Source organism: Tamandua tetradactyla, chromosome 1 (genome assembly GCF_023851605.1).
Source record: "Tamandua tetradactyla isolate mTamTet1 chromosome 1, mTamTet1.pri, whole genome shotgun sequence".
Lineage (NCBI taxonomy): Eukaryota > Metazoa > Chordata > Mammalia > Pilosa > Myrmecophagidae > Tamandua > Tamandua tetradactyla.
Genome location: NC_135327.1, coordinates 59,396,372 through 59,417,651, shown reverse-complemented (window position 1 = coordinate 59,417,651; position 21,280 = coordinate 59,396,372). Strand labels below are relative to the sequence as shown.

Below are 21,280 nucleotides of genomic sequence, written 5' to 3'. Positions count from 1 at the left end.
GCTGGCGTCTGGGCATTTATTCAGATTTCTATTGGTGTTGGACCCAGCAAGGTTGTAATATTTTTCTGTGAAATCTCTGGGTTCTGTTTTTCTTATCCTGCCCAGTAGGTGGCGCTCGTGGCACACGTTTGTCTGCGGGTCCCACCAGTAAAAGGTGCTGTGGGACCTTAAACTTTGGAAAACTCTCGCCGTCCTGGGGGTTCGCTAGCCGAAACGGCTTGAGCCGGCCCGGGGTCCGAACGCAGGGAGGGTTGCTGGTCGCCGCAGCCAGGGAAAGAGCCCGTCCGAATTTCCTAGTCGGCCCTGGGCAACAAGCGTGGCGGGAGGGCGCCAGCGGCAGCGGCCCGCCCGAGAGAGTGCACGTTCCCCGGGAGTCACGGGTTTGGAAGGGGCCTCCCCCACCCGTCACCGTTCTCCGCGGCCTGGGGGTTTCCGATCCAATTCTCTCAGTTGGTCCGGGGGCTGCGCGTGGTGTGGGCGCCAGTCGCCTTGGTTTCAGGGGACCGCCTCTCCAATTCTCCCAGCCGGCCCGGGAAGGGGGAAGGGAGTAACTCCGGCCGCTTGCCACCCCGCCCGGTAAGGCCCGCGCGCCTCGGCGATCTCACCTGAGCTGCTTCTCTCAGCCAGCCAGCCGTTCCAGGATGGGGTACGCTGTCTTTTTTATCTCTGTTGTGGCTTTGGGCGCTTTCTGTATCGTTTCTACTCCCCTAGTAGGTGTCCTGGAGAAGAAACTAAGATCCGCGCGTCTTACTAAGCCGCCATCTTCCTAGTTAATTTTTTTTAATTAATAAAAAAAAATCTGTAGCATTTCTATACACTAGTAATGAACAAGCTGAGGGGGAAATCAAGAAACGAATTCCATTTACAATTGCAACTAAAAGAATAAAATACCTAGGAATAAATTTAACTAAAGAGACAAAAAACCTATATAAAGAAAACTACAAAAAACTGTTAAAAGAAATCACAGAAGACCTGAATAGATGGAAGGGCATACTGTGTTCATGGATTGGAAGACTAAATATAGTTAAGATGTCAATCCTACCTAAATTGATTTACAGATTCAATGCAATACCAATCAAAATCCCAACAACTCATTTTTCAGAAATAGAAAAACCAATAAGCAAATTTATCTGGAAGGGCAGGGTGCCCCGAATTGCTAAAAACATCTTGAGGAAAAGAAAACGAAGCTGGAGGTCTCGCGCTGCCGGACTTTAAGGCATATTATGAAGCCACAGTGGTCAAAACAGCATGGTACTGGCATAAAGATAGATATATCGACCAATGGAATTGAATAGAGTGCTCAGATATAGACCCTCTCATCTGTGGACATTTGATCTTTGATAAGGCAGTCAAGCCAACTCACCTGGGACAGAACAGTCTCTTCAATAAATGGTGCCTAGAGAACTGGATATCCATATGCAAAAGAATGAAAGAAGACCCATATCTCACACCTTATACAAAAGTTAACTCAAAATGGATCAAAGATCTAAACATTAGGTCTAAGACCATAAAACAGTTAGAGGAAAATGTAGGGAGATATCTTATGAAACTTACAATTGGAGGCGGTTTTATGGACCTTAAACCTAAAGCAAGAGCACTGAAGAAGGAAATAAATGAATGGGAGCTCCTCAAAATTAAACACTTTTGTGCATCAAAGAAATTCATCAAGAAAGTAGAAAGACAGCCTACACAATCGGAGATAACATTTGGAAATGACATATCAGATAAAGGTCTAGTATCCAGAATTTATAAAGAGATTGTTCAACTCAACAACAAAAAGACAGCCAACCCAATTACAAAATGGGAAAAAGACTTGAACAGACACCTACCAGAAGAGGAAATACAAATGGCCAAAAGACACATGAAGAGATGCTCAATGTCCCTGGCCATTAGAGAAATGCACATCAAAACCACAATGAGATATCATCTCACACCCACCAGAATGGCCATTATCAACAAAACAGAAAATGACAAGTGCTGGAGAGGATGCAGTGAAAGAGGCACACTTATCCACTGTTGGTGGGAATGTCAAATGGTGCAACCACTGTGGAAGGCAGTTTGGCGGTTCCTCAGAAAGCTGAATATAGAATTGCCATACGACCCAGCAATACCATTGCTGGGTATCTACTCAAAGGAATTAAGGGCAAAGACACAAATGGACATTTGCACACCAGTGTTTATAGCAGCGTTATTTACAATTGCAAAGAGATGGAAACAGCCAAAATGTCCATCAACAGAAGAATGGCTAAACAAACTGTGGTATATACATACGATGAAATATTATGCAGCTTTAAGGCAGGATAAACTTATGAAGCATGTAATAACATGGATGGACCTAGAGAACATTATGCTGAGTGAGTCCAGCCAAAAACTAAAGGACAAATACTGTATGGTCCCACTGATGTGAACGGACATTCGAGAATAAACTTGGAATATGTCATTGGTAACAGAGTCCAGCAGGAGTTAGAAACAGGGTAAGATAATGGGTAATTGGAGCTGAAGGGATACAGACTGTGCAACAGTCTCAAAAATGGACAGCACAATAATACCTAAGTGTAAAGTAATCATGTTAAAACACTGAATGAAGCTGCATCTGAGCTATAGGTTTTTTTTTTTTTTACTATTATTACTTTTATTTCTTTTCTCTATATTAACATTCTAGATCTTTTTCTGTTGTGTTTCTAGTTCTTCTAAACCGATGCAAATGTACTAAGAAATGATGATCATGCATCTATGTGATGATGTTAAGAATTACTGATTGCATATGTAGAATGGTATGATTTCTAAATGTTGGGTTAATTTCTTTTTTTCCGTTAATTAATAAAAAAAAAAAAGAAGGAGACAGAGGTTTTTGGCTGTGTATCTACAAAGGCTTGACTGCCTCTGGATACAGCGGCAGGACTTTTCAGGCTGCAGCTGCCCCAGGCATAGGCAGAAGTGAGCTCTTTTGGGGGCTTGTCTGGAGCCTATGCCTTCCCCAGGGGAGGGGTGAAGCCCAACTCAGGTGGAATCCCTCCATCAAGGAATTCAGACACCAGGGCTTGGTAATTTGAAGCCATTTAAACCAGCCTACAACCTCTCCTCTGTCTCCACCACGCCCCCAGCAGGGAGAGTCTGCCAAAGTTAAAGGTACCACATCATCTTATGCTGGTGGGACCTGCAGTCAGACAAGCACCACACACAGGGCAGGATAAGAAAAACAGAGTCCAGAGACTTCACAGGAAAGTCTTTCAACCTGCTGGGTCTCACCGTCAGAGAAAACCGATGCAGGTGACTCTTTCCTCCTGATAGGAGGCCAGTTTGGTCTGGGAAAATATGGCGGGGGTTTATAATATCTGGGTAGACCCTCCTAAGTGTGTGGTGGGGGAAGGCACCACACAAACAGGGCAAGAAACAAGAAAACAAGAACTGAAAAATTCTCCTCTGTTAAACAAAACTGAAGCTAAAGGTCCAGATAAAGCTAAATGGAATGTCAAAGAACAGATAGACAACAAATTCATCCAGCAAGAAAACCCTAGATAAAAGAAGTGAAAGCAATCTCCAGAATAAACTAATTAAGGTAATTAAATGCCTAGATGCCAGCAAAAATAACAAATCACACTAGGAAAATTGAAGATATGGCCCAGTCAAAGGAACAAACCAACAATTCAAATGACATACAGGAGCTGAAACAATTAATTCAGAATGTACAAACAGACATGGAAAACCTCATCAAAAACCAAATCAATGAATTGAGGGAGGATATAAAGAAGGCAAGGAAAGAACAGAAAGAAGAAACTGAAAGTCTGACAAAACAAATCACAGAACTTATGGGGATGAAAGACACAGTAGAAGAGATGAAAAAAACAAAAACCTCCAATGGTAGATTTTGAGAGACAGAACATAGGATTTCAAAACTGGAGGATGGAACATCTGAAATCTGACAAGAAACAGAAACTATAGGAAAAAAAATGGAAAAATATGAGCAGGGACTCAGGGAATTGAAAGACAATATGAAGTGCACGAATATACATGTTGTGGGTGTCCCAGAAGGAGAAGAGAAGGGAAAAGGAGGAGAAAAACTAATGGAGGAAATTATCACTGAAAATTTCCCAACTCTTATGAAAGACTTAAAATTACAGATCCAAGAAGTGCAGCGTACCCCAAAGAGGATAGATCCAAATAGACATACTCCAAGACATTTAATAATCAGAATGTCAGAGGTCAAAGAGAAAGAGAAGATCTTGAAAGCAGCAAGAGAAAAGCAATCCATCACATACAAGAGAAGCCCAATAAGACTATGTGCAGATCTCTCAGCAGAAACCATGGATGCGAGAAGACAGTGGGATAATATATTTAAATTATTAAAAGAGAAAAACTGCCAACCAATAATTCTATATCCAGCAAAACTGTCCTTCAAAAATGAGGGAGAAATTAAAACATTTTCAGACAAAAAATCACTGAGAGAATTTGTGACCAAGAGACCAGCTCTGCAAGAAATACTAAAGGGAACACCAGAGACAGATACGAAGACAGAAGAGAGAGGAGTGGAGAAGAGTGTAGAAAGGAAGACTATGCGTAAAGGTCAAAAGAAGGAAAATTAGATATGGCATATAAAATCCAGAAGGCAAAATAGTAGAAGAAATTACTACCCATGCAGTAATAACACTGAATGTTAATGGATTAAACTCTCCAATCAAAAGACATAGTCTGGCAGAATGGATTAAAAAACAGGGCCCATCTATATGCTGTCTCTACTCAAAGGACACGAGGCCAAGGACACAAATGGACATTTACACACCAATGTTTATAGCAGCACTATTAACAATTACCAAGAGATGGAAACAGCCAAAATGTCCATCAACAGACAGTTGGCTAAACAAACTGTGACATTTACATAAGATGGAATATTATGCAGCTATAAGACAGAATAAAGTTATGAAGTATGTAACAACATGAGTGGACCTTAAGGACATTATGCTGAGTGTGATTAGCCAGAAACAAAAGGACAAATACTGTATGGTCTCACTGATATGAACTGACATTAGTGAATAAACTTGGAATATTTCCTTGGTAACAGTGACCATCAGGAGATAGAAATAGGGTGAGATATTGGGTAATTGGAGCTGAAGGGATACAGATTGTGCAACAGGACTGAATATAGAAACTCAGAAATGGACAGCACAATACTACCTAACTGTAATGTAATTATGTTAAATCACTGAATGACGCTGCATGTGAGAATGATAGAGGGAGGAGGGCTGGGGACATAAATGAAATCAGAAAGAAAGATAGATGGTAAAGATCGAGATGGTATAATCTAGGAATGCCTAGAGTGTATAATAATAGTGAAATGTACAATGTACAAATTTAAAAAATGTTTTTGCATGAGGAGGAACAAAGGAATGTCATTATTGCAGGGTGCTGAAAATAGATGATAATTAATACTTAAAATGACACCTTATGTGTGAGACTAAAGCAAAAAATGTTTATTTGTTACAAAATTTATATTTTGACTAGAGCATTTCCTAATATAACTCATGTAGATAGTTTGATTGAATGTCACAAGTACTTGGAATCTCAGGTAGGATATGAGATTTTGTTGGTTTGTCAGAGTGATTCCCCGATGAATCCCAGAGTGATTTGATCAGTGACTGGAAAAGTATTTGCAAGCCCCCTTCGGGGAATGGTGAGAGTGGGGAGAAATTCAACTTCCCCAAGTTGAATTCTTGATATTCTCACAAGCAGTGTGGACAACCAAAGCTATAGGCTGAGCCCCCAGTCTTGGGGTTTGTTCATATGAAACTTAACCCCACAAAGGATAGGTCAAGTCTACTTAGAATTTAGGCCTAAGAGTCACCCCCAAGAGAGCCTCTTTTGTTGCTCAGATGTGGCCTCTCTCTCCAGCCAACATGACGAGCAGTCTCACCACCCTCCCCCTCTCTGCATGGGACATGACTCCCAGGGGTGTGGACCTTCCTGGCAATGTGGGACAGAGATCCTGGAATGAGCTGAGACTCAGCATCAAGGGACTGAGAAAAACCCTAGAATGAGCTGAGAATTAACATCAAGGGATTGAGAGAAACTTCTCGACCAAAGGGGGAAGAGTGAAATGAGACTAAGTGTCAATGGCTGAGAGATTCCAAACAGAGTTGAGAGGTTATCCTGGAGGTTATTCTTATGCATTAAGTAGATCTCACCTTGTTGTTCAAGATGTAGCGGAGAGGCTGGAGGGAACTGCCTGAAAATGTAGAGCTATGTTCCAGTAGCCATGTTTCTTGATGATGATTGAACAATGATATAGCTTTCACAATGAGACTCTGTGAATGTGAAAACCTTGTGTCTGATGCTCCTTTTAGCTACTCTATCAACAGAAGAGTAGAACATATGGAATAAACATAAATAATAGGGGGAACAAATGTTAAAATAAATTTAGTTTGAAATGCTAGTGGTAAATGAAAGCGAGGGGTAAGGGGTATGGTATGTATAATCTTTTTTTTTCTCTGTTTTCATTTTATTTCTTTTTCTGTTGTCTTTTTATTTCTTTTTCTAAATCGATGCAAATGTTCTAAGAAATGATGAATATGCAACTATGTGATGATATTAACAATTACTGATTGTATATGTAGAATGGAATGATATCTTAATGTTTTGTATGTTAATTTTTTTAATTAATAAAAAAATTTAAAAAAAAAAGAAAAGAAAAGCAGTCATGACATGTAGGATGAAGACTTAACTTCCTTAAAATGTAAACAGTTTTAGTAAATCAATTAGGAAAAACACTCTCCAAGGAAAAACAGGCAAAGATCTTGGACAATTTTCATGTGAAATAAATATAGAGACAGTAAATATATAAAACAATGTCCACTGGTAGTCAAGAGGTGCGAATGGAAACAATGACTTTCCCTGTAAAATTGCCAACCTCTTTCTTATCATGATACAAATTCAGTTGGTGAGCATTCGGGAAACAGTCACTCCCCTGCACTCCCCGTGGAACTAGAAACCAGTATGGCCTTTCCAGAGGGCATTTTCAGGATACTTTCAAAACCCAGAATTTTGCTGTACCTTTATACTCCAAATTTCCATCCAGGACAGCGCCCTGAGAACGCGTCTGGGTCAGGGTCTGCTCACTTGGTCCTGGCACAGGACGTGGTGAAGGCTGCGCAGTAACCACATGGAGGGAGAGTGGCTGTGCAAGGGACTGGGAACAACCTGGCCCCGTGGGGTGGACCAGGGCTTGGCCAGCGTCTTGTCCTCGCAGGGGAGGCTCCCCTGCAACGCTTTGACGTGGCAAGGTCCTCGCTCAGGGCCAGGTTTCCCAGCTGCCATGGGCACGTGTCAAGGGCTCACCGGTCAAGCGGGTGACGGTCCAGTTCCTCCGCACGGCCGACGGCACGAAGGGCAGCTCGAAGACGTAGGGGCCGACGTTGGGGTCGATGTCCGCATCAGCCGCTGTGATATTGATGGCACTGGGGCTGGGCCTCTCACACACCTGCGCCTCCTTGGGCAGCAGCTCGGGCGCGTTGTCATTAATGTCGATGAGATAGATTTGGAGAGTCCCCGTGCCGCTGGCCGGGGGGATCCCTGCGGGACAGGTGCACAGCTCACTCCCAGGGCACCCAGGAGCACGCACATCCCACCTACCACGGCCCTGCGCAGGACAGACTCATGGCTGCCGGCACTGATACCCATAGCCAAGCACAGCCCGCAACTGAGTACGCTGTTCATGCAGACAGAGGTCCCCAGAGCATGCAACTTCCACAGGTGCCCAGCTACACCCCAACTAGCCATGCAGCCACCCCAGGCCTCCAGCTGCACCCCAAACTAGCCATGCAGCCACCCCAGGTGTCCAGCTGTACCCCAACTAGCCACGCAGCCACCCCAGGCCCCCAGCTGTACTCCAGCTAGCCACATAACCACTCCAGGTCTCCAGCTGCATCCCATCTAGCCATGCAGCCATCCCAGGCCCCCAGCTGTACCCCACACTAGCCCACTAGCCGTGCAGCCATCTTAGGTTCCCAGCTGCACCCCCACATGCAGCCATGCAGCCTCCCCAGGCTCCCACCTATCCACAGGACACATAGCCACGCAGCTGCAAGCAGCATTCACATAGAGCTGCATGTGACAGGCATACCCTATGGTGAGACACAGCTGCACAACATGGCATTTGCTGAACTAAGGGCCCCCTGCAATCACAGCCCCCTGCCTGGGGGCTCCACACACCCCACAGCTGGAGCGAGGCTGCCTTTTATCTTTCCCTAGCTTGGGGCTTCTCGGGCAAACCTTCCCTGCCCTCCTGCCCCAGCTGGGCCCTCCGTGTCCAGAAGCCTCTGTCAGGTCTCTAATAGTCAAAAGGAAGAATTTCTGCTTCTGTAACTGTCTGTGAGAGAGGGGGAGGGTCTCAGGATGAGCTTTGGATTGAGGACATGCCCATTGCCAGTGGGTGGAGCCCCACATCCACACCCCCTTTCTGCTGCACCCCAAGCTCCCAGGGATCCACTGGATGCTGCTGTGCCCTGAGCTCCCATGTGGCCAGCCCCTCCTCATCCTGGGCTAGCGGTTTCGTGGACACCTCTGGGGCAGGCGGAGAAGCACAGATGGAGACGGCGTCCTGCCCCTGGGCTTGGAGGCGGCGGCAGCAATATTCTGACCAGGACCCTGCCTTTGAATGGCAACTTCTGACCCTGCACAAATAACCACCCTCCTTGGGGGAGGCAGGCAGAGAGTGTAAAAAAGCTATCCTATCTCTTTAATCTTCCAAAAAATACACCAAATGCATTTTAAGGTAACACACTGTGGCGCCTGCCTCTGAAACCTGCTTTGGTAATCCAGCACATAACTGGATGCTGTGAGCCAGGGCATGCCTGCTTGACTCGCACTCCAGGTGCTTTGCACACACCGTGGTGGCTTCAGTGCCCCCCTGATGCATTAAGACAGTGAGAGATTCATTTCTAATTACTTTTTAATCTCGGCTCAGTGCTTGGGCTGCTGGTGGAGAGGGGGTGAGGAGAGGTGCTTCCCCTTGTCAGGGCTTGGCGGGTTGGGGCAATGGAAGGGAGGCTGGCAGGACATCCGATGGACAGGTCTCAACTTCCACTTGCTACCAGCTTTTGCACAATGACCCCTTTGCTCCTGAAGCCTCAGCTGCCCTGCTGGTGTGGTTATTTTAGGATCAGCCAGGATGTTCCCACCCCAGGGCCTTTGCACTTTCTGCTTCCTGACCCCGGAACCTTCCCCTCTTCCCCCATCTTCCTTCCTTGGCTGTTCCTGCTGGTCGCACAGGTCAGCTCCTCATAACTGGGAGAATGGCTCAGCTCTCTCTAGCTGAGAGACACCAAGTGTCTTGCCCCCAGCCCTCTGTTTTGTTTCCCTTCTTGCTACCTGAAGTTTCATACTGGCTTGTTTCCCACCTGTCTCCTGGGGCAGAGACTGCTGAGTTATCCCCCAATATGAATTCTTCCTTATCTTCCTGAATAACAGAATTGGAGCCTCCAATTTTAACTGGGATCCTCATTGGCCAACAAGAATACCTTTCCCAGACTCCCCTGCAGCCCAGCGAGATGTGGCCATGTGACTAAGGTCTGGCCTTCGGGAGCTGTGAGCCGAAGCCTTGTGTAAAGGCGGTGATAGCTGGAGCACCAGCAGTCATTCTAGGCCATGCTGTGGCATGCTAAAGAGAGTGGAGTGGCCATAGAGGGAGCCTGAGTTCTTGTACCTGACCCCAGGCTATCTGTCTCTAGCTTTATTTATGCAAGAGAAAATAAACCTCAATTTTGTTGAAATTACTATTATTATTTTTCAACATGGAACTGAGTTTCAGAGTTCTAGTTGAGGTGCTCCGCCTTTGGAATGTCAGCCATGCAAGGGCAGGGAGCTTTATCTGCTTCGCTCACTGATAAGCACCTGGCACATAGTGGGTGCTCAGTGAATAACGAGAACAACAGTGAGAATGGTCAGGGCAAGTGTTGGTCAAGTGCCTCCCCCTTGCCAGGCCCTGTGTGACAAGCTCTGGGAGATGCTAATACATTCAACGCTATCACCTGCACAGTGTGTAGGTGTAGGGCGCCCCCACCTGGCAGAGGGGGAAACAGAGACGAAGAGAGGCAAAGACCCCCAGGAAGTGGTGGGCAGGGGCGCACTCTGGTTCTAGAATCCTTCCTTCTACCCACTCCTGCTCTGTGAGCCGGGAAGGGCTGGGGTCTCCCAGTGTCCAGGTGCCCTAGGTCCAGGGAGGGGTGGCCTCTGAGAGCTATGACTCCTAGAACCCCACTCCTCGAGAGTCAGCCCACGTCCCCCAGAAAACCCCAAGTGCTCTGGAACCTTCTTTCTGCCCATGACCACTCCATGTGGCTACCTCTGCTTAGCCCATCCTCGTCCCTTCCAACCTTGGCACCTGGGGGGGGACAGCTCCACCTGTGCCCAGGCGTCTCACCTCTGCCCTCTTGTGCTTCCAGGGTGCCTGTGGCTAGATATGAGCCCTACCCCCAAACTGTGACACCCCATCGCCAGCTCTCAGGACCCCTGCTCTGACCGAGGACTACAAGGGTCAGAGCCCCGTGTGGTCAGAGCCCCAAGTGGAGGCAGCCAGAGCCTCAGCCGTTCAGAGCCAGAGCGGGCCTCGCGCTGTGTGCCGGCCTGCCCCGTTCCCTGTGCCCGCTGTGTGGTGGTGGAGCCCACGGCCCCCACGGCACACTCAGAGGTCACTGGGTGGAGTGGCAGTTGTTGGAGGGAGGGCAGCCTGGGTGACGGAGCCCAACACCCACAGCACCGCACCCATCCTGCGCCCCCACCCCCAGGCGGGGCACACCGTTGTCGGCGGCCAGGAAGGTGGCCTCGTAGACATTGTTCTTGGTGTAGACGGACTCGCGGTCGAGGACGGCCGCCGTGGTGATCTGACCGTTGGTGGCGTTGATGTGCAGCCAGTTCGCCGGGTCCGACAGCTTTGAGTACCTGCGGGGGAGGGGCGAGGTGTGAGGCCTGGGGAGGGCCTGGGAGCACGGTGCTGACCCAGAGGCCACCACCCCTCCTCTCTGCCCATAGGTGGGCAGCTTGGCCAGCCTGCCGCCTGCACATACAGGGCACCAGCTGGCCCTGACCTACCTGGCCTCCTGCCCCCATCGGGTTCCTGCTCCCACCTGCAGGTGTCACCCTCTGTCCCCAGAGTAGCCCACGTGTCCATCTTTGGGGGGCCTGTGCCTGGGGTCGCCACTCCTCGGCCTCCCATGGGTTCACCTGTTGCAGGCGGTGGGGCAGCAGGCTGTGAGCTGGAGGGGAAAGGGCACTGAGGAGGAGGGGGCCCCAGAAGGAGGCATGGCCCCTTGCCAACAACTGGTGAGGGCAGCGGGCTTCACAGTTTGCAGACGCACAGCCGTAACCCCCCTTAGTCACATGGCCATGGTCAGTGTGGGTCCCTGGGCTGAGGCCCGAGATCTGGGCCCAGCGAAGGCTCCGCCTCAGTCCCCAAAACCTGTGTACTCCCCCAACCACAGGAGCCAGCACTGTTGCAACTTGGGGCCGGGCAGCCTGTGGACAGCACTGGACTCGGCTCGAGTCCTGGCTCCACCACTCTGAGCCGGGTGGCCTTGGACCCGACCTCTCTGGGCCTCAGTTCCCTCATCTGCACAATGGGTGAGGATGGCTGGCCCTGCCAGAGCAGCTGCGGAGTCAGTGAGCTAACGCTCAAGGGCACGGGGCACAGGGCGTGGCTGCCCAGCCTCCACATGCACACGTGACTATTGATAGGGCCCACAGCTTGAGTAGGTGAGCCTGGAAGGGCCCTGGCCTGGGGTCTGCATACTGGCCACGCTGGATGAGAAACCCGGACCATTTGACCCAGGTGACTCGAACTTGCAGGTGTCCTTCACATAAAACAGCTGCAGCTGCCTGCCTGCCTCGGCCTCTCTGGCTGATGTCCACGCCCCTGCCCTGCTGCAGGGTGGGTGAGGGGGCTGCTAGTGGGTGAGGAGGGCTACAGGGTGGGAGGTAGAGGCAGCAGGGTGGGAGATAGGTGCTATGGGGGGGACAGATGGGGCTGCAGGGGGTTGGTGGGGGCCGCAGGGTGAGTGATGGGGCCTACACAGGGGTGGTGGGGACTGCAGGTGGTGGGGACTTCGGGGAGAGGTAGGGGCTGTAAGGATGGTGATGGTGGGGTGGCAGGATGGGAACTGGGGGCTGTGGGGGGAAGTGGGTGCTGTAGAGGATTGGTGGGGATTGGTGAAGGTTGTAGGGGTGTTGGTGGAATCTGCAGGTCGGATGTGGGGGCTGCAGGAGGGAGGTGAAGGCTACAGGGTGGGAAGGAAGGGCCACAGGGTGGGAGATGGGGACAGCAGAATGGGTGATGGGGGCAGTAGGGGGTAGGTGGGGGCTCTAGGGGGTTGTAGGGATAGCAGGAGGGTGCTGGGGACTGCAGGGGGAGGCTGGGATTGCAGGGTGAAAGACGAGGCCGGGATGTGGTGGGGACTGCAAGGTGGGAAGTGGGGGCCTCAGGGGTTGGTGCTGGGGGCTGCAGGGGTCTGGAGGAGTGTGGGTGGGGGAGCCTGGCCTGAGCTCCCAGGGCAAATGGTGTGACTGGGGCAGTTTCTCCCCATGTCCTGCCTGCCTGCCTGGACAGAACTGCCTTGTGACTTAGCCATGGCCACGGGTTCTGGGGGACTTGGTTTTGCCCCTTAAATTCTGGGGGGCGGGGGGGTCTGTTTTGGAAAGAGTCATTAGCCCCAGGAATGGGAGGCTGGGGTGTCTCTGTAGGAACTCAGTTGTCTCTTGTTTTTTTTCAATCCCAAAGCACACCTGTTTTCCCTAATTTTAGTTCAGCTGTCGCTGAAGCCAGTGTAGGTGGACAGGTCGTGGGCCCCTGGGCTTTTGTGATAAGTTGTTGGAAGTAGGGGCCCCGGACCTGAATGTCTTTCCAGGGCAGCTGGCATGTGGGGTCCCTCCCTCTGTGGCCACCCACCCACTTGCCCCACAAGGCCTCAGGGCAGACGTGTTGCCATCCATTTGACAGACAGAAACAGCGACAGTGCCAGTGGCTCACCAAGTTGTGCAGCTGGTGAGGGTGAAGCCGGAGCGACCCCAGCTGTGTCCACGGCTTCCGTGGCTCCCGGCCCCCAACCCCCACCCGGAGACTCTCCTGGTTGTGGGATTCACTGGGCTTCTGCGGACTCTTCTCTCTGAAAACGGGGAGCGTGAGGGGTTTGAGGCCCCATTCCATGGCCCCAGCAAGCACCCACCTCACTGCCTGCTGCATGAAGCGGTCAGGGTCCACGGCGGAAAACGTGGTCAGCACGGTGCCTGTGGGCACGCCTTCCTCCAGGCGGATCAGCTTGTGGTCCGAGGGGAAGTAGGGGGCCTCATTCACATCCATGACAGAGATGGTCACCCCTGCTGTGGACTGGAAGGACATCTGGATGCCGCTGGCTAGGGGCGCCTGGTTGGACACCAGCACGGTGAGCATGAAGGCTCGGTTCAGCTCGTAGTCCACCGCCTGCAGTGAGAGAGGCCCAAGAGGCTGAGCCAGGCAGCGGTGGCCCCCGGGGACATTGCTGGGTGTGTCTCCACTTGCACCCCGTTCCCATCCACTCTCTGCTGTGCACCCCAGGAGTCTGGTCTCCGAGGACCGTCTTCTGGCTTCCTGCTGGGCTGGCCAATGGGAAGGGAAGGAGATCAGGGTGAGTGACCCCCCACGCCCGCTGCAATGGCACAGGTGGCCTTGGCCTCAAGAGACCTGGCTCTACTCAAACCAGGCTGTGGAGATGCTGTGTTCCCCACCCCCTGCTCTCCAGCTCCACACTGTTGCCCACCCATGGGTGCCTCGCCAGCTGCAGGGGGTCAAATGGTGGCCCCCAAAGGAAAGAGCCTGTGGAGGTGACCTGGTTTGGAAACAGGGTCACTGCAGATGTGATTAGTTAAGGATATTGAGGTCTCCCTGGACAGGGGTTGACCCCTCATCCAACAGCAGGGCCCTTAGAAGAGACAGAGAGGGCAAGGCCATCAGGGATGGAGGTAGAGACTGGGGTGATGCATCCAGGAGCCAAGGGGTCCAAGGATGACCAGCAAACCCTGGAAGCCTGGAGAGATGCTGAGTCCAGAAGGACCCAGCCTTGCCAACGCCTCTGGAACTGGGCATTTGCAGTGATTTGTTATGGCTGCCCAGGAACATACTCCCCAGGCTGTGCGTTCCCTCCCCTGCCATGCCACCTCCTCTGCAGAGTCCCTTCATTCACTTATTTCCAGTGAAACCCCTGTGGGTGGCCAGGACCCTAGTGTCCTCTGTCTGCAGGCCGAGGTGATTATTGCAAAAGCTCTTCTCAGGCCTCTCGTATGCATGCCTGGGAAGAAGGGAAGTTGTACAGGAGCAACTTGGTGCCCTGAGAAGGTTCAACTACAAAGCCTGCAGCAGACTCACAGTGAAGCACAAAATCCAACCCAATCCAACAAACCTGCATTGCAACTGCAGTTTAAAAAATTCTACTTAACCACATGCACAGTAGCATATGCACAAGGGTGTTTGTTGCATTATTTGTAGAGGCAAAAATACTGGAAAGAATCCAGCATGCATCCACAGTGGCTGGTTGACTGGACAGCAGCCTTCCCATGTAATGGAGGAATTTGCAGCTGTAAAGAAGAATGAGATGTTCTAAAATTGATTGTGGTGATGAATGCACAACTGTATGATGCTACTGTGAGCCACTGCTTTGGATGTATACTTTGGGTGATTATATGGTATGTGACTATAGCTTGAAAAATTGCATAAAAAAATTAGAAAGGTCTCTCTGGGCACTGAAGCGGACAGATCTCCATGACCTACTGGTGAGAAAGGAAACATACATGGCAGAAAGAGACTGAGGAATGTAAATTTATATATGCATGTATTTGCTCAAAGAAACACTGCAAGGATAAACCAGAAACTAATAAAAATGGCCACTCATAAGCAAAGGGAAGGAGTAGCTGGGAGAATGCCTTCTCCATGTATCATCATGTAGCTTTGACTTTGAGTCATTCAACAGCTAATACACTCACGTTTTAGCTGTCACAATAAAATTATATTTCTATAAAGGCAATCCCCTCAAAATTATAAACAACTGAATCAAATGAACTAAGTATATATCAACTGGCAACATAACATAATATAACATAATATAATATAACAACATAAAAATCATTGTTTCCAGTGATGCTGGAATAGAGTATTCAGATAGTAAGTCCCTGGTGAAATACCTCCTAAGGACAACAGTACTTGCCAAGAAATCTTAAACTCATTGGCTCTCCTTCCTCTTGGTAGTGATTTTAGATTTGTTATTTTAAAACATTTTATTGTAGGAAAAGTAAATAAGAAATTATGCAACTGTTTTAAGAGCTAGGATTTTTAGTGTAAGAGGAATGAGAAACAAGTTGAAAATCAGTGATACTACGTAAAAGCCCTCTAATGCTAAATCTGAATAAAAGAATCATTTGAAACAATGAAGTAAATGTGAAATAACCAATGTGAGCATGTGCTTGGAAATGTCACTTCCTTGCTCTTCCCTTGGAATGCCCCTGTCATGGTCAGGTTCATATGTCAACTTGGCCAAGTGGTGGTACCTCTTTGTCTGGTTGGGCAAATGTTGGCCTGTCGGTTGCAATGAGGACATTTCATGGAATTTGATCATGATCACATCAGCTGCATCCATAGCTGATTCCATTTGTAATCAGCCAAGGGGAGTATCTTCTTCAATGAGTGATGCTCTATCTAATCACTGGAAGCCTTTTAAGGAGGATTCAGAAGAGACAGTTTCTCTTCCTGCTTCGGATGGCAAGCCTCTCCTGTGGAGTCTGTCCAGATCCTCCACCGGAATGGTCAGCTTCACAGCCTGCCCTGCAGATTTTGGACTCTGTTCCCATGGTCACATGAGACACTTTTACAAATTTTATATTTGCGAGTGTTCCCTGTTGATTCTGTTTCTCTAGAGAACCCTAACTAAAACAGCCCCAAAGTGAAGGCAGGGCAGTCGTGGTGACATCTCTCATGTCCAGATTTTGGTCTCTAAGTACCCCTCCTCCCTAAAGAAATGGCTGATGTGGACATGAAGCAAGAAATCCACAACCTGCACTGGGCTGTCCTGTTGGATGGAAAGTGGAGGTGCTGTGTCCACAGCTGGGGGTGGGCAAGTGAGTGCCAGAAATGTGGACAACCATTAAATGAGTGAGTGCACTAAGGTAAGAGCCCATGCATTCCTAATGATAGTGAGAACATGAAAAAGAAAAAAATATCTTTGGTCACTGTGGTGGGCTAGACAGCGACCCCAAGACACCAAGGTCTGTCCCTGGTTGCTGCCTCCTTCCCTCGTTCAGCAAAGGGGCTTGGCAGCTGGGATCAGGAGGACCTGAAATGGGGAGGGACGGTCCTAGTGGCCCCAATGCCATCATGTGTGCCCTTCCACGGGGTAGGTGGGAAGCAGGCACAGTGGCTGTAGCAGTGAGATATATATCACTTCCAGCATGCCCTTCAGGATAATATTAATTGTAAATGTAGAAAAAGGGTTAGTTTAAAAGGCCGAGTCTCACTATTAATGTAATTATCTGCTTATATAAATAAATTCGAAAAATTAGATGAAGTGGACAATGTTCTAGAAAAACATAACTGACCAAAATCATAAAAGAAATTGAGCTAATGATTGCAAATCTCTCTTCCCACAATATAAAAAACAAAAGTAAAAGAAACAAACCAAAAAAAACTCCAAACCTACAACCCAGGCCCAAAGGATTTCATGGCTCTAAGTTCCACAGGTGTTGCAGGAAGGATAATCACAGCCTTACACAACCTGCTGCAGGCAGTAGGAAAAGAAGGAACACTGCCCAGCACATTTCTTGAGATTAACATATAACCTTGATAACAAAACCCAGATAAGGACAGTATGAGGAAGGAAAAATATAGGCCTAAATTGCTTAGAAAAATGCATGAAAAATCTTCAGGTATTAGCAAAACAAATCTACGATGTATCAAATAAATACTGTTTCACGACTAGGTTGGATTTGTCTTAGGAATGCAAGGATGGTTTAACATTAGAAAGTCCATTTGTAGAATTCACTCTCCTGGAAGATTAAGATTCACTTTCAGAGAACAGCTGCATGAGAACCTGTTGGGGGTGGCAGGCAGCAGGCGGCAGGTCCTTCTGTGTCCTTGGTTCACATCACAGGTCCTTGTAGGTGTGTTTCTGCCATCACCAGGCATACACAGGCCTTGTGCTTGGACACTGGGGGTGGACGTACTTTACACTGAACATCATCTCAGGTACATACCAGGAGGCAGAACTCACCTTGCCCAGCAGAAGTGAGGAGGACACCTACCTTCACCACGGTGACCATGCCCTCGTTGGTGTCAGGGTCCGTGCGGATGCTGAAGTGCCCAGAGGGGTCCCCACTGATGATGCGGTAGACGGCCTTCCAGTTTGGTGAGTGGGGCTGGTCTCGGTCCATCACGGTAAGGTTCGCAACCACTGTCTCCACGCGGTTCTCAGGGACCTCCCCAGCGTACTGCAAAACACAAGGAAGGGCAGTGTAAGGGGCCCACAGGGGCACCTGGGGTGATACTTAGCTGATGCCTGCAGAGGTGCCTGTGATGGAACTGCCCCTGGGCCATGGTGGTTTGGGTGATCAGGCCCTTCCTGGGCATCGAGAGGGTGAGTAAAGGCTTGATGAGACCTGAGGCTCCATCTTTAAACCAAGCCCCCCATACCAGGCCTCCCTCCTAAATCCGTTCATGTCACACAGCTATGGTCTTGGGATCAGCTGCTGTGGGTGGATAGATGGTCAAACATGGACCCTCAACCCTTTCCTCAAAGCACAAAGAAGCTACAGCCCATTTTTATCACAGCTGGGGCTCACTGCGGCAGCGACAACTAAGGAGCAGGAGCCGACAGTGTGTGTGTGCATGTGTGTGCATGTGTGTGTGTAGTGTACGTGTGGGTGTGTGCTTGTGCATGTGTGTGTGTATACAGTGTGTGGGTGATGGGTATGTATATGCATGTGCATGTGTGTATGTACGTAGGTGTGTATCTGTGTGTGCGAATGTGTGTGTGTGCATGTGCGTATGTATGTGGATGTGTACCTTTGTGTAGGTATATACGTGTGTGTGGGTGGTGTGCATGTGTGTGTGTACATGCATGTATGTACATGGCTGTGTGTGTGTGTGGGTAGGGGGCATGTGTGTGTGCACATGTGTGTACATGTGGGTGTGTGCATGTGTTGGGGTGGTGGGCATGGTGATACGAAGTGAGGAATTCCGACTAGTTGAGGAACATTGCATTTGTATGGGGGCCCAGCATTTGCTTTAATGCCGTGCTCTCACCACCTTGAAATTCTTGGTACGTTTTGAGTAAGGGGCCCCTAAGTCTCTTTTTTGACCTGCAAATTATGCATTCAGTCCTCTCCCTGTGGTATACTTTTGAGTCAAAAAGCTTGGAGGCAAAGGCTGGACAAACATCTCGGGATTCCTGTTTGTGCTCACAGTGGTAGTGCCAGCCCTGGCAATGATTGCCGAGTGCCTGTCCAGTTCCAGGCACACCCTGTGCGTTACTGCACCTGTTCCCGGAACAGCCTCTTTGTATCCTTGTTTTATAGAGGAAGGAACTGAAGCAGGCCAGGTTGACAGGCCTTAGGGTATCGCAAGGGGAGAAGCCCCAGAGTATCCAGTCCTCAGGCCAGGCCATGAGGGGGTCAGCTGGAAGCTGAGCCGGCTCCTACCAGGCCTGGGAAGGTCAGTGAGGGACACAAGGCTTGGCAAGGGCAGGCAGGCATGTGGTGGTCGGGTCCCCGTGGGTGCCCCCGGCACCTGCTTGTTTGCAGCCAGCGGCAGGAGGAGGCGGCACCAAGCCTCACTTGGTTCCTGGGCGCTGCGGCCCCGCTTCACCCTCAAAGTGCTTGGTGGTGCCTTTTCCACTGGATGCCTTTCCCAGGGTGGTTCCTGTGCCCCCCGGGGCAGCAGCCTTTTCTCAACCAAGAATGCAGCTTTCGCCTCACTATAGCTGCGCCTGGGTATGGGGGTGCATGTACAGCCAGCCTCCTGCCCCCACGGCTGAGACACTCCTGTTGCTCTGGGTAGCCCCACTACAGGGGCCCCAGCATTGCCACAGGCATCACAGACACTGTGGGGAGGGTGGGGCTACCCAGGCGGCTGGGCCAGCTTGCTGCCTGCTTGGACCCCCCACCCCTGGGGGCCTCTGGGCCAGGGAAAGGTGCTGGCCGTGGGTTCTGCCTGGGTGCTGGCTGATGACACTCTGCTGGATGCACAGGATCCCAAGGGCCCGCTGGTGCCCGTCAGCACTCAGGTCCTGACAGTACTACCACGCTAGCTGGGAAAATTGGGAAGTATCCCAAGCAGGGTCTTGCCCAGCGGCGATGGGTGCTGGCTGCAGCATGGGGCCTCTAATCAATGGCTGCACTTGCAACCAAATTTCCTGTCGCGGGACTCAGGGGAGTGGCAGTAGTTCTACCACAGGCCAAATATCTGTCGTGCTCTTGCTCCTGGGCCTAGGGCTTTGTGCCAGGGTGCTGACGAGGTGGGCCAGGCCCCAAGATCTTGCCCTTAGCATGCTGGGTGGGGGCCTTGGGGCTCAGCTCCTCTCCTCCTTGCACGCGTTTGTTAAGCCACCCAGGACATGGCACAGGCAGCACGCCTACCCTTGGACAGCTGGTTTCTCATGGGACAGCAAAACCCTGTAGGTTGGGGAGGAGCATGTCCTGGAGGTGTGCAGTGCCTGTGCAGCTGTGTGTGGTCCCCTTCCTGTTGGGTGCAAAGAAAGGACTGCCCTTCTCCACCCACTTGGACTTGGGCATGGCCACGTCCCTTGCTTCAGCCAATGACATGTGAGCAAAAGGGACACAGGTCATCTCCAGGCCAAAGCTCCAAGGGCTTGAGCATGTCCACTACACTTTGTCTCCCTCCCTCCCACTCAGTGACCAGCACTGATGTGGCCCGTGTCCTGGGAACTGGTAACACTTAACATCAGCAGCTCCTGGCTTGCCCTGGTGCAAGGAGTAATGTGGAGTGGAGGTGGGGGCATGGGGAGAGGGCACTGCATGCCAGGGGAGAGGTCAATGGGAGGGGGCTTTGGAGAGAGACTGCAGGAGTGTGAGGTCAGTCAGGCCTGAGTCTGTAGAAGGAGCCTTCCAGGCAGAAGGACGGCATGTGCAAAGGCCCCAAGGTAGGAGTGAGCTAAGGCCAAGGGCTGGCATGTGGGGTGGAGGGGGAAGCAGTTGAAGAGGCCTGTGGGCAGCTTCGGACCCTTGGGCTTTGTTCCTGGGGGCAGGGAAGCACCTGGAGAGTTTAAAGCAGATAGCTAGAAAGCATGTTTCTGGCTGCTGAGTGGAAGCCAGGCCTTGGGGCTGGAGGAAGCAGGGATCAGGGACAGGGCATGGGCAGTGGCTGCATTTGGGCTGGGTTAAGGGAGAGCAGAGGGTTTGCCGATGTGTGGAGGGCAATGGGTGGGTTCAGATGGCTCCAGGTTGGCAGCTGACCCCAGGTGGGCGTGCAAATTTAGGTCTCTCACTTGTGCAAACTGAATGATACTGGCCAGCCAGTCACACAGATGTGAGACCAGGCATGACCCTGCATCAGGGCTCAGGGCTGCAGAGGTAAGTCGGGGCGTTTCTGGTGTCCCGAGGGGATTAGAAATCAAGTATGTGGTGAAACTGCCCAAGAAGAGAATAGCGAGACAGACGGGGCCAGCTGGAGCCTGGACCCTAGGATTCTAAAGGGCAGGAAGGGAAGGGGGCAGCAATGAATTCTGAGTGGGCCAGGAGGAGGTGAGGGCCTGGAAGTGCAGGGAGCAAAGGGTTTCCAGATGGAAAGAGTGGGCTTCTTTGTCTGTCACTGCTGGGGGCCAGGTGAAGGGAGGGCTGGGGCCGATCACCGGAGGGACAAGGATGAGGGTTTGGTGACCCCAAAATACAGAATTTCCCTGCAGAGGAGTGTGCTAGAGGGGTGGGGGCAGGTGAGGCCGCAGTGGGGACCCCTTTTTGAGGGAGTTTCCCTATAGAGGATGTAGACACGTGGTGGTGGCAGACCAAGGCAGACATCAGGGAGGGTGCTTTACAGATGGACAGAGTGACCTGAAGAGACAGGATGCTGATGATGCAGGGAGAGGGCAGGAGGCTGGAGAATGTCCGTGGAAGGCCAGGTCGCCCATTTTAGCAGGGTAAGATGGGGGGAGGACATTCCGACAGTCTCGACGTCTCATGGATTAAAAGCTGACGTGGCTGGGGGTGTAGGGGTTGGGGAGAGGGCGGGGTTTTGGGGAGGGGGAAAAGAGAGGGGGATGGTGCCAGA

General features: G+C 50.5%; 1 protein-coding gene across 2 annotated transcripts in view; it reads right to left on the bottom strand.

The window, feature by feature from the left end:
* CDH4 (cadherin 4) overlaps positions 1 to 21,280 on the bottom strand; it is a 646,269-nt gene that overhangs the window by 24,168 nt on the left and 600,821 nt on the right. For both annotated transcript variants that reach the window (XM_077116937.1, XM_077116946.1), the window contains 4 exons: positions 17,302 to 17,487; positions 13,206 to 13,459; positions 10,787 to 10,929; positions 7,330 to 7,563 (listed from right to left, as the gene is read on the bottom strand). In XM_077116937.1, the coding sequence (XP_076973052.1) occupies positions 7,330 to 7,563; positions 10,787 to 10,929; positions 13,206 to 13,459; positions 17,302 to 17,487 (817 nt within the window). The remainder of the gene's footprint in view (positions 1 to 7,329; positions 7,564 to 10,786; positions 10,930 to 13,205; positions 13,460 to 17,301; positions 17,488 to 21,280) is intronic.